Here is a 13,739-nt window from a genome sequence, read left to right as displayed (position 1 = left end):
CACAGTGGGCAACAAGGAATGTCATCTGTTCATGGCTCTGCTTCTGGACCTCCCTAGCCCTCCACTACTTGCTGACTCAGTATCACCCCTGTGCTCCACGGGGACAAACAGGTTTCGTCATGCCCTGCAGCAACACAACATGTATAATACAGTACAAACCCTGCTGTATGTATCACAGCGAGGTCAGAGTATGCCGAGCCACACGCTGCAGAGAGAAGGGCAGTCCTGTTGTTTCTAAATATCAGTAGCAAAATTCTCTTGTTATGGTCGTGTTCAACTGTCGTCCTGGACAATAAGTAACTAACCCCAGGGTCTTGTTACGCAGCTGCTTTGCCCTCTAAATTACCTTGATCTCAGGGATGGTGATCCTTGTGTCTGGGTTCTTATCCAGCATTCGTAAGATCAGAGTCCGCAGCTCTTCACTGATGTTTGGTCTGGATGAAAGAAGATAATAACGATTCAGAACAAGTTTTTGGAGCTCGCCTTAAGTGTTGAAATCAGTCATGTTCATGTTCTCACATAAACCAGGTTGATTCATGCATTTTAAATGTCTTGATTATATCAGCGTGTTGAATCTAATTTCTAGTTTCTCCCCAGTCTTATCTTAAAAAAGGAGCTAGGCCTATACTTCCAGTCACTGATCATATGCTGTCAGAATCCATGCTCTCCTGTTATGATGCTGTATTTGGGACAGAGGGAAATCAATCTGTCAGATACCGTTCCACTTGAGTTGAGTATGAAAGGAAAATCACAGAGCAGTCAAACTGATACCCTTGATTTGGAGCCAAGTAACAAGTAGTCGCTATGATTTTCATACAGAAATTCAGCACCAAAACAAGATGGGAACAGATTGTGAGGGCCGGAAATCTGGTCACCAGATATTGTATTGTTACCCCTGAGTTAATTTCATACTGTTATTTCCAAATTCAGCATCATAACAGTGGGAGGAAAGCTAAACTTGTTAAATCTTCAACATGAAACATTGAAATGTGCTGTGATTGTGTGTGAGAAAACTAGTTTAGTAGCAAACGAGCAATTAGAAACTAATAATGCATAGGCTACAGGTGGTTAGCTACATTTCATGAAACCTGAGGATAAACTTTTGAAACAGTTAGGTAATCAATGATGATAAAGGGTTAAAATAAGCAGTAAAAAATGTTTAGATGCTGGCTAAATATGTTTATGCTAAAGCTAGTGGTTAAACGGCTAAAAGAGTTAGCAACTCAATGAACAATACAACTAGTAAGCTTCTAGATAAACACTTAAAATATATAGTGTTTATTAGTATCTCAGTAAAATGTGTTTATACGTAGGAGCTCAGCCATTTCTCATAATGCCAGCAGCAACAATACCACCAAACCTCCAGTATAATCTCCCCATCAGAGCTGACAATACAAATAATAATACTACAGTATCTGCATTTCATTAGGTGGGGTGCTATTCTGTTCAGGGAGAGGTGGGGTTAATGAATGAGCTTTACACACATCCGTAGAGTCTCTTGAGCTCCCGGGGGGGAAGACACTTCCATTGCTGATATGACCCCTGCCCATACTGACACATCCTCCAACTGCCACTCATGGGCCCTTCACGGAGGCTGTGTTTGTACTTCATCAGACTATCACGACAGCCAGCCTCTTTCTGTCTTATTATCTCATGCTCTCTCTTTGTCTTTCCTGTATAATTCACCCAACAGGGCCTCTTTGTTTTTCTTTAACTGTTGGGAAGAAAGGAAGATAGGGGAAGCGCAGCAGCTTGTGTGTGTCCAGGCTGCTAGTGCAGTGCCCCCTTGCTTTTTTTGCTTTCTCAATGCTTGTTTTGATCACATGCGTCTGACATTTACTTTGTGCTGGCACTGAGTCTGACTGACTGCTGCGCGATGCCGTTCATATTTTTGTAGGTGCAATTTGTAACTGGAGAGGAGAATAAAATGGTTTTGCGATTGGAGATGCAGATTAGAAGACGGCAATCAGTGAAAACAATGACAGCAGCTGTGGACTGGAGGTGGCTGCTGGAGCATTACTGCTGTCTCTATTAATAAAGTGGAGGAGGGAGATGGGCGCAAAAAGATGGACTCACGTTTCTGAGAAATCCACAGGCTTGGTCCTTATCTTGTTGTGCAAAGCCAATATGTACTCGTCAATAAACGGGCACTGCAGGTGAAGCAGAAGAAAGCCGTGAAAAACACAAGAGAAGAACATTGAATTATCACTGTGCCAGGGAGAAACTGTATTCCTGAAGACAACTAAGAAAGAAAACACAACAGCAGCTTCTAGTAGGTGCCGTAATAACCATAACAAAACTCATGATACACAGTCCTGAAAGTGCCACTGTGGTCTGTGAGTTGAACGTTTTCCACTTGCCTTCCCATAGACAAAACAGTAGAGCGTAACCCCCATGGCCCACACGTCCAGCGCCTGCAAGAGAGGGAGAGCAGTGTTGTCAAATCCGACATAACAGTAAACAGAGTGCAAAATTATACTAATAGGAATACGGTGAAAAAAAAAATACCGTCATTACAGTGACCTAAATCAATACAGGCTGCCAATGGTGATTCATGGGACATTTAAAGCTTGTTTTCTGGGGATGTCTACCATCAGATGCCTTAGGGATGGATGTGTATGACAACAACTATCCATCAGGCTTGTAGTCTTCTTTCTCAAACTAATGCACTAATGGTGTGATGTACAACTGGGACTGAGCGAGTGTCAAATGTTAAATGTTTCACAGATGACTTGAAACTCAAAAATCACAAATGTTGGTGAATAGTGGACCCAGGGCTCTCTTTAAACAAATCCAAATCAGGATGAAAGTGAGAGTAATCAGAGAAAAAGTGGCCACTAAAAATGCATATATTTCTTGAAAGCTTGAAGAAACAGTGGGCAGAAACATTTCAATGGCTCTTAGTCCTGATAGTGTTTTGTCTGCAATCAGAGATTCTATTCTGAGCCCTCTTTCATAGATATGCGAGGTCCTGTCTGGAGCAAATTCATCAGCCCCCAGTGATTACCACCATGGAAAGGATCATGATCTGTGCCAATAAAGTTAGCTATGAATAGGATGACAAGGCTGACACCTGAAGTTTTGTTGTGACTTGTGACTGAGGCAGTAGGTACAGTAAGGCTGATTCACAGGCCTCCTTCATACTGCTAAACCTCTGGAGGAATAATGTCAATCAGCTCTTCCAGCTGTAATGAAAAATGAAAGCTTTGTGGTAAATTGGTTTGCAAATTATGAGGATTAGAGTAGAGTCCCAGCATTGTGGAAGAGTGGCAGCTTATACTTCACAATCATGACACATCATTGTTCAATCTTTAAGGCAGAAACTGTTCTGCATAATAATGCTAATCACTGCAAAATCTATATCATGTAAAAACCAATAGCCTTGGTCCAAACTGACAATGGCAATTAGCTCCTCAGATTAGCAGGCCAGCAAAGGTCTGAAATCTCATCTTGGCTTATTGGTTCTCATTTTCAAATCATGTTGTTTAGGCTCACGCCAGCACCTGCAGCTGCTGTAATCACATCAGTTCAAAGTCACACAATCACGTACACACACGCACACACTGATAAATCACTTTGTATTAATATATGAATAAGGAGTTTACTCACTTTTCCACTGAAGCTCTTGCGCTGATCTGACAGGGTCTCTGGCGCCATAAAGGCCGGAGTGCCAGCTGTGCTGGAGAGCAAGGCATCGTTGCCCTCAAACTGGTTGCTGACCCCAAAGTCTGCTATCTTCACGTGGCCATCGTCCCCCAGTAACAAATTAGACGGCTTGATGTCCCGATGGACAATTTTCTGGTAGTGCACTGAGGTCAAAGAGGAAGTCATTAGTCAATTTTTTAGAGCTACTATAATAAAGCCAGAAAAAATACACCCTGATGATTTTATTATTCTTGGACCGTTATCAGCATCGCAGCCGAAAATCTAAACTGTGGTGTTGCAGAAAACTGAAGCAGTATCTTGGGGGAAGATCGAGTGAATTCAGTAAATTTCACAGCAATCTGCCTCAGTGAGTTCGGTATTTCTCTGTCTTCTCAATCATTCTTTGGGAACCATAAAAAAAAAACTTTTATTACTGAAATACCTTATCATTGAGTAAGATGGTGTGAGTCAAAAAATGACAAGCATAAGAATAAATAAAAATATAGAAAGACAAATATAGCAGTATTTTTCATTTCTACACTTTACTGTTATTATATTATAGTTATTATATTATTGATGGTCAGGATGGCACTAGTTTTAACTTAGACCAGTATTTCCAAACAGATATGGGACAAAAAGTTACACAAAATGAAAATAAAAATGTGGGTTTCTTTTTGGCCCTTGCACTTAAATCTAAATGAAGCTATGTAAGAAGATCAGTTGATAAGACAAAGAGCTCCAACCAGGCACTACTGCTCACAGGCCAAAAACCTTGAGGACTGTTTTAATATTCATGAACATCTTGTATTGGATTCAGCTTATCTTTTTTTAACCAGTAACTATAGCTGATAGATAAATGTAATACAAACTACAATCTCTCCCTGAGAAAAAACAGGGGAGGAGTGACAGGACAAAGTAAAAGTAAATGGAAATACTCAAGTAATGTACTGGACATCCAGAATTCAGTCAAGTTTTTTGCACAATGTCACTTTTTTTACCGGTGCAGTTGTCCACATGCAGTACTCTAACATTTATATCATATTAAAATGAACTATGTGTAATATAGATGTACAAATAGCACGCACATCCCAAAAAATGTAATACTGCGTGCTGCACCAAAGGGTAAATATGAGATGAAGTATAGAGTCTGCACACCAGAAGCAGGTGCCCAAAACGTCACATTTATTAAATTTTCAAGGAGCAGCCTCTGGTGTGCTGACTCTATTCCTCATCTAATATAGATGTGGACAAAATTGTTTGCATCCTTTCATTTAAAGGACGAAAAACCCACAATTGTTGCACAACCTTTCGAGGCAATCACTGCAGTCAGGTGTTTTCTGTTACTCTGCACCTGTCAACAGGTATTTTGCCCCACCCTGCTCCCTCACAGGCAAACTGCTCCAGCTGTCTCAGGTTTGAAGGGTGCCTTCTCCAGGCTCTATGTTTCAGTTCCTTCCACAGATGTTCAATAGGATTTAGATCAGAGCTCAGCTCATAGAAGGCCACTTCAGAACAGTCCAGTGTTTTGTTCTCAGCCAGTCTTGGGTGTGTTTAGCTGTGTGTTTCACAGTAGGTACAGTGCTCTTTTCTTTGTATGCTTCATTTTTGCATCTGTGTACGGTGAGCTGATGTGACTCGCCAAAAAGCTTCAGTTTTGGATCAAAAAGCTCCGGTTTTGTCTCATCTGTCCACAAAGCTTCTGGAGGAAGGTCCTTTGGTCATTTACTTTTGTCAGTTTCAAGTTATTTCAGTGACAGTTGTGGGTTTTTCTTTCTTTAACAGAAGGGCACCAACAATTTTGTTCATGTCTGTATTTAGTTAAGCTGTGAGCAGAGCATCTATCTGGTCTGATCTGTAATTTTTCGACGTAACATGTAGTTAAGAAATGACTGTTTGATCTTTGCGTGATTGCTGCAGCGTCAGACTGATGTGAACACGGTGAACTTAACGTCACCTGGAGCTGAAAGTTAAGTACATCTCTGTGCCTTAACACTCGGTGGCTGTCTGGAGCTAAGCCCTGGACGCTTCACTGATTGGATAAGTGCTGCCTTCTTGTCTGAAGAGGTCTTACTTAAACCATGAGGCACTCAACTTATTAATGGCCTTGCCGATTAAACATCGTTAGCTCTAATAATACTCAAATTAAAACCACACAACATCAATGACCTACAGAAAGACCACTGTGATACCGTTCAAGCTATTTCATTTTCATAACACTTCAAGAGAGAAAAGAGAAAAGCCTCAGTTGCCTACTATGTCGGTTTGTTATGTAAACTCTATATCATTAAAAAGTAAATAGTTATAACATTGATATAATAACATTACTTAACATCCAATTAGTTTGAAATGCTCATTTTTCATTCTTGTTTTCATAATAGGATGTATAGTTTATTTTTATTTCATAATGTCATGACAGCAGTGTACAGACTTCTCACTTTTCAGCCCCGGGAGTCTAATACTGTTCCTCAGAGAGAGTCTGTGGTCACCTGAGCCGACAGGGGCTTTAACACAGGCTCCTCACTGTGAAGCTTCACAGGTCTAGTTACTTGGGGTGTTAAGTTTGTTCACAGAAGCTGAATTCAAAAATATATTGCTGTTTCTTTCTCCAGCCAACTGTCTTGTTAGTGTTGCTTCTTAACCACAATCACACAACAAAAACAAGTCATGCAGTACTCTATATGCAATAAAGCAGACTTTTGGTGAGGGCATTTCTAGTGTTTATAATGAAATAAAAATCTATTATAAAAATGGATGATAAATTATCACATCATAATGAGTTAAAGGCTTTAATAATTGTGTGTTTTTTATTATTATTAATTTGATATTGAACATGTCTGGGTCCCGAAGTTTGTAGCCACCAAAATTACTGAGAAAATCACTTTTCACTGGCTCTTACATGGTTAATCGGCCCTGCTGATATACCCTTCAGCAGGAAATGTAACCCATCTTAAAAAAATGTGACCTGATGTGACTCCTGAGGTCTATGTGGTGCAGCCACTAACCTTAAAAACAAACAAACAAAAAATACTGAAAGTATGTAATGAGTCTGTGGACTCAGAAAGAGGCAGCATTGATCACTAATCATTGGGCTCACGGCCCAGTGAAATGGACCCAGTGTGGCAAATGAGGCCACAGCTGGCAAAAAAAACCCATCTCACTGAACAGAGGTTCAGTGTTGATGAGGTGGACAGCGTACAACTGCAGCCAGACCCCGAGGGCATGGAAACAGAAAGCGAGGAACACTTTGTTCCTTAAGACAAAAAAGGAGTGCTATTGTATCTGTAGAGCACGAAAACAGCCAACAGCAGGATAGACACTGCACACATGCTTCTAATTTTGCATCATAATGCCCATCATAAAAGGGTATATGTTCAGAAAGTGGAGTGCTTTTATAGGATACTTACAGTACTCGATGCCCAGGATGACGTCTCTGAAGTATAACCTCGCCTGCTCCTCTGACAAAGGATTGTCTGTGGGCACTTCCATCACTGGACTACAAATCCAGCCAGGCAGGGAGTGGTGGTTGTGCAGAGGAGCCACAGATACACAGACAGAGAGGCAGAAAAATCCATAGATTATGTGCTATCTGTTGTTTCATTGACACTGGTATTTCACTCCAAATGTGAAATGTGAACATTCAAATGAGACGCCCATCCAAACAGACAAACACATCCTGATCAAACAGCACTGACACTCACAATCAAGGCCATTATTTGTTTTTCCTAAACCCAACTGAACAAAAAAGAGCCCAGTTGCTGTTTGACATAAATAAAGCACTTTGCCAAATGACTTCTCGGAAGATGTTATAACCGTGTTCACTATGCATTAATATAAACATTCTGCAAGGCTCCGCTTCAGCCCCTGGTTTAATCTGCCTTAAAGGGAATTAAATCCATACCAAACCTCCAGCTGACTCATGACAAATATATGAATGTAGAGGATCATATTGTTTGAATTAGAGATCAAATTTTCCAACACAATCCCATTTTGAACAGCATGAACGAATCAAACTGGATCCGCTCCAGCATATAACCATAAACCTCCACACGGGCCAAGGGCAAATATTTACAGTTGGGCCCCATTGACCTTCAACATACATGTCAGTCTCATTTATTTCCCAGACCCCCAGGAGTCAACCAGGACAATAAAGCTTGATTGGGGATGAAAATTTAATAGTTCTCATAATCGTCTAATTATTTCTAGGCAATAATTCCATATTTCTTAGCTTCTCATGTTTGATAACATTTGAAGATATTAACTTTGGTTTCAGGGAATAATAATAGACTTTTTTTCAATATACTCTGACATTTCATATATTAAATAATCAATTAATTAATTATCAAAATGATTATCAGAGCTTTTGATAACATATGTAATCAGTGGTTACAGCTTTACGGTTCTCCTGTGATGTGACATTACTACACTGCCTGAGGTTTCATGTGTGTTAATTAAAATTTGAAGCAATGTGGTGGAATAACTTCAGAGTAACTAAGCTCAATATAAAAAAAAATAAACCAAGGTAATAAAATAAGACAGGAAAAGCCTGTATGTTGGTATGGCATATAGCTACACAGTGTAAATTTGTATCAAAATTGAGATCAATCAAATTATGTAGAGCCTTCTGATACGTCACCATGGGGGTTAACCTCTTGATTATCTATCTATTATCTATTGTAATCCTACTGTTTAGCATTTATAAGCAGTACTCTATGTAAACAACAAATGCTTTATCATATTTTAAAACACAGCAGTGAAGCAGATATAATTTAAATGTTAATGTGACTTAAGTTTATCTATGGGTTGTAATAGAGCACTAAATACAATCGATTCTTGCGTCCTGATGTGGTTGGATGTAATTTATGTATGAATGATTCAATAATAGATGTGTATACATCAGCTAGACACAATTTTTTGTTACAACTAAAATGATGTGAATCTACTTAAGATGTTTATTTATAAATGAATGACATTAATTAATCTTGGGTTAGGGGTTAGATGATCTTGTCCATAAATATAGACCATTTAATATATTGTAAAATAGACGATGTCAAAGCAAATCCCATTTCAGACATTCCAGGAATTGTCAAGTGATAATAAAAATAATCATAGTGCTACTACTATTATCTCTTTCATTATAAGTCCTGTTTTTCGGAGGTGGTAAGAGAAGTTGTTGCATGGCAACACTTTTAGTTGCATTCCATGTATCAAAAAAGGAAAAGAAAGTTATTATTATAAGAAGCAGAGGACAGATTAGCAGCAGCTCTATTAATCAGCTCAGCTGTCTATCATCTTCCTCCTGGGGGCAACAAGAGAGAATTTCCCTGATTATGAAAAAGCCAACAAATAACAAATAGAGTGTATCTTATTTGACTTATTTATTTATCCGTAAATGTGAAATGATGCCTACTCCCTCCCACCTCCGTTTACTTACAATAGCAAAAGGTCTCAGATCATTAGATAATCACTAATTTTTATCGGTGTAGGAAGGAGCAGCTCATGCATCAGGGCCCGAAACGCTTACAGGGCTGACTGCCACTGGTAATAACTGTGAAAACCTAAGAACATTATCAATCCCTTTGAAGCCTGGGATGGAACAAACACCCGCACTGAGTCAGCTCGGAGTAATGAAGGAGAACATTGGTGAAACCAAGGCAGGGATGAAGGCAGGCAGAAATAAGGGGTGGATAGTAGTGGCACAGAAGGGACAGGCTTTACATTATTCAGAAAGAGGACATGTTCTCTACTCACCCCTTACGCATCAGCTCAAACACTGTCAGGAAAAGGGAGAGAGAAGGAAATGGGAACATGTCAGAGGACACAATTTATTCATCCCTTCATTCAGCTAGGTCTGACCACTGCTGCCACCGAGGCAACACCCCCAGCATCACATTCATTCTCCGTCATTTAATTAGCTGAATGTGCCACATTAAGCACAAAGAGGTTGAAGTTTTACATGAACAGGTGTCCTGACTGTAACCTAACCTGGCACTACTGATGGAGGGTTTCTGCATAATGTGAGAGCCCTGAGGTGGCGTGGAGGGAAGCTAGAGATGATCTGAATTATGAATAAGTTGTATGAATGCTCGTTGGTGCCATATGCCCCAAGTGCCAAAGGCTGAGAGGGAGGGGGGGAAAAAGAAAAAATAGAGAGAAAGATTTGGATTTAGCGTACCCATGTGAAGGTTGTCCTCCGCAGGATCGTCCAGCACCTGCAATATTAACATAATCACCATGAATGGAGATTTTACAGTTGGAAATCTGAAGGTCTTATACAGGTGTGTGTGTGTGTGTGAGTAATGGATAAATTAACATGTGAAGCGTATTCTCTGGATCATTAAGAAAATATGAATTCAGGACTGACACACTGCAGAAATGAGGAGTATTTTTCTCCCTAAAAAAGTAATGAGCAGCATTTCACTGTAAGAGGAACCTGTGATGACAATGCCCTTGATACTTTAACAGCTGGATGAAAATGACATTTTGACCTTTCCTTTGCTCTCATATAAAAACTGTTTGTCATTCACAAAACAGCACATCACAACAGTAGTGGGAGTTGTAATGTAAAACACCAGCGCTACATAATGAGTGCAAATTCACATTTCTGCACTTGACACTTGACCTGGTTCACGGCCAGATCCAGACTGCCGTGGGGAACCCCTTTAGGTCCAATTACTAACTCCATTTACTCTAGGTTTAATGTTCATCTCATATTTGTCATGCATTTTTTACTCTTAAATCCTCTAAGCATTTTGCGGCTACGGCTTTTGATATCCTTTTTTGCACCGTTACCATGGTTACAGGTGTCGATCACGAGGTATCCACACAGGCTCAGCAAATCCAGTTAGCATGTCGAATCTCTGTCAAAACCATTCTCTCTAATCTAGTATAGTTGTTCCTGCTAACGCGGCGTTACTGTACCTCTTCAAGGTATCTGAATGAAATCTTCCGTCCATCTATCTTAATGTTACCTTTAAATCTACAACACCTGACAGGTAAATAGCTTAGCTTTTGATACATGTTGATGTGCTGTCTGCATGTTTTGTGCGGTATATGAAATTGTTATGCGAATCTAGAGCTATACTGTATAGCAGGGGTACTCAAATACATTTGTCGAAGGGCCAGAAATTTTCTTAACAGACACCTTGGGGGCCGCACATTCAAATAGGCCTAGATTGAAATTAAATTCACCTTTTTCGTCTAATAATTTATTTTTATTTTACTTGTAAGCACATAATTTTTATTTATACACTTCATGGTGTTTTGTATGATATAAAATGAAAAATCTTGACATTGTCATATCATCATTTACATATCATGCTGGAGCTTTACACTGCTGACTTGTATCCTCAGACATGCCCTGTGATTTTCAACTTAAATATGACCTGGCCATCACAGGACGTCTGACTCTGTTCTGAGGATACAAGTCATTGGTCCTGAAATGTGTGTTTCTCTTCTATAACACACATTCTACATCTCGAAGGCGACGTCTTTCCACACATGGGCTTCCTTCACCTTTCAAACGAGGCAGAGCTCAGTGGGAAACAGTAGGAGACACAGACCGATGGAACCGGGACACAACACCGGGGGAGAAGCAGGTCGTGCAGCTGTGCGCCGCAGGTGTGCACGGAAAAACAATTGCGTCTCATCAAATGCGTGCGGCTTCACGCTTCATCTGAACGGCCCCCCATGCATGATGCACACACAGTTGAACCAAGACAGCGGTCAAAATCACCCACGGTCTCTGCAGACAGGCAGGGAAAACCCTGCAGTCCAGCCCGCTCCCCAAACACTCGCGCATGGTGATTTGGGTTCGTCGGCGTTTCTGTATCCCAGTGCAGCGCCTCACAGGCACACACAAACGCTCCGCACGTGTTTCCATGTCCCAGCGCTTTGACTTACAGGCGCACGGAGCCCGAGAAATACAGTATACAGTAATATGTAAACTAGTAGAACTCAGTCGCGGGTCTGATTGGAAGGTTCGGCGGGCCGGATGCGGCCCGCGGGCCGCCTATTGAGTACCGCTGCTGTATAGTGTGTGAGCCCTGCAGATGCTTTCAGGTAGCTAAATAACACTATGTTCAGTCGTTGTGTTTCCTTTTAATTTTTTGATAAAAATGTAATTTAGATGATTACTTATTACTTTTTATTCCACTGTGGAAAATAAAATAAAAATATTTTTGTTATCTTCATATTTGAAAATGAGAAAAATTGGGGTTAGGGTTATGAAGGCCGCCCCTCTTACCTGCTCGAAACTGACTAGACGCTGTTTTATTTATTTTTATGTTACAGGGGTACAATGATAAAACAAAACAATGAAGACTTTTTCTAAGTGACAATAAAAGTAGAGCCTGCCTTGAAGCACATCCTGTGAGTTAATATTATGCTTCAGTGGTGATTTTTCTTTCTTTTTTTTCTTTTACAAATGCTAAATTAGATTAAAACAAATGAAGCATAGAGCCTTGGAGGCGCTCGGAGCTCTGGGGCCGTTGCCTGTTTGCTGGTCGATAATGCAGCCACTGCCAGGTTAGTGAAAATAGGTGTTCCCACAGGACTACTTGGCCTATATGCTGTGCTATTGCAAGGCAACTGCTCACAGCTCAAAAACAACACACACACAGTCCATAAGGAGCAATACAACATGTTGGTGAATTTAAATGGCCACAGCGAAGCTAAGGTCTGCCAAGGACACAGTAGTGGAAAAACAGGGGCAGGAACTCACCTCGAAAAAACAACAGGAATACTATTTACACATGACACTCTCATGGTGTGAAAGAGTCAATAGTTGAAAGTTTGCTCAGATCGTCTTGTATGTGTTTCCTTAGATAAATAGTGTACTGCATAACTCATTGTTTTTCCTCCCTTTGCTCCGAGGAAAGGCACAAAAAGCCATACACAGCAACAGAGCTGTTGTTGTGTGCAGTGCAAACCATTAGTAGCCTTGTCTTGGTACAGTACTTGTAGTTGTTAAACATTGCTAAGATGCATAAAAACTGTATCTTGATTTATGAGGAAATTACATAAAGTGAGCTCCAGATCTCAGCTCTCGTAACAACTGCACGCCTTTGCAAGTATGGAGCCGGTTTCTCTGTCTCTTTCCAACCATCTGTGACAAATGACCATATCTCTTTCATCAGTTTTAATCTGTTCCACTCGGCGTGGGCTTTAATGTTTCAAAACGAGTGAAAATGTCTCTTAATAATTAGATGGACTGGACTGCAGTCTCACAGGAATCAGTTGGATATCCATAATGATTCAAGCACAACCCATTTAAACTGATGAACAGAGAGAGATGGCGAGTGGGAGAGAGCAAGTCTTCCTGTTGCCTACGTATGCCCATTATGCAAGTGAGGGCGGCCAAAGATTGGAGGAGATGAGTGTGTGTGTGTGTGTGTGTGTGTGTGTGTGTGTGTGTGTGTGTGTGTGTCTTTGTTGGAGCAAGCACACAGGAGCACAAAGTGTTCAACTTTCAGGTAAAAAAAAAACTCCATATCTCTGGCAAACTCTCCACTTGAACAAGCCAGACAGCTTTCCCACCGACTCCTCCAGCTTAACTCCCCGTCACAGAGATGCTGCCCGAGCCATCTGGCCAAGATTGAAAAATGCTCTGATAATATCGCAAGGGAGCGGCGGACATCTTGAATCACATCTTCAAAGTCGGCTATCATATTTCATAAACAGCCGCCTCTGTAGAAACTGGAATCAATCCATCTTCAAAATTTCCCAACTCGGTTTGAGAGCTTTGGCTGGTGTAAATATTAGAATCTATTTACAGAGTGGAAGCCAGAATATGTCACCTAAATGTCATAAAGGTCCAGTGATATTAGTGTGATAGATGTGCTGCGGGGTAAACAGCCTCTTATTTTCCACCTGTTTCCTGGCAGCACATGGTTTTATCCACCTTTTCTGTCTGACATAACCTGACATGACATAAATACAAAAGCATGAGTCAGGGGCACACGGCACAAAAAGGTTATCTGGCGATACAGTGCTAAAGGATAATCCTCCACTAAAACATCCAGCAAAAGATGGAAGAAACACGTAACAACAGCTATAAATGGCGCAGCTGCATTTTCCATCTGCTGGTGGTGGAGCTG

The 13,739-nt window shown here is 40.7% G+C and overlaps 1 protein-coding gene across 3 annotated transcripts in view; it reads right to left on the bottom strand.

Annotated features, from left to right (window-relative positions):
- The window catches only part of camkk1a (calcium/calmodulin-dependent protein kinase kinase 1, alpha a), a 56,795-nt gene that overhangs the window by 8,518 nt on the left and 34,538 nt on the right, over positions 1 to 13,739 (bottom strand). For all 3 annotated transcript variants that reach the window (XM_085797375.1, XM_085797372.1, XM_085797374.1), the window contains exons 7-13: positions 9,818 to 9,854; positions 9,394 to 9,415; positions 7,050 to 7,138; positions 3,610 to 3,809; positions 2,361 to 2,414; positions 2,077 to 2,150; positions 347 to 434 (exon numbers count right to left, since the gene is read on the bottom strand). In XM_085797375.1, the coding sequence (XP_085653501.1) occupies positions 347 to 434; positions 2,077 to 2,150; positions 2,361 to 2,414; positions 3,610 to 3,809; positions 7,050 to 7,138; positions 9,394 to 9,415; positions 9,818 to 9,854 (564 nt within the window). The remainder of the gene's footprint in view (positions 1 to 346; positions 435 to 2,076; positions 2,151 to 2,360; positions 2,415 to 3,609; positions 3,810 to 7,049; positions 7,139 to 9,393; positions 9,416 to 9,817; positions 9,855 to 13,739) is intronic.

This window comes from Trachurus japonicus, chromosome 14 (genome assembly GCF_045865225.1).
Source record: "Trachurus japonicus isolate A0001 chromosome 14, Traja_1.0".
Classification (NCBI taxonomy): domain Eukaryota; kingdom Metazoa; phylum Chordata; class Actinopteri; order Carangiformes; family Carangidae; genus Trachurus; species Trachurus japonicus.
Note: the sequence above shows the minus strand (reverse complement) of the source record. Positions and strands in the feature narration are given on the sequence as shown.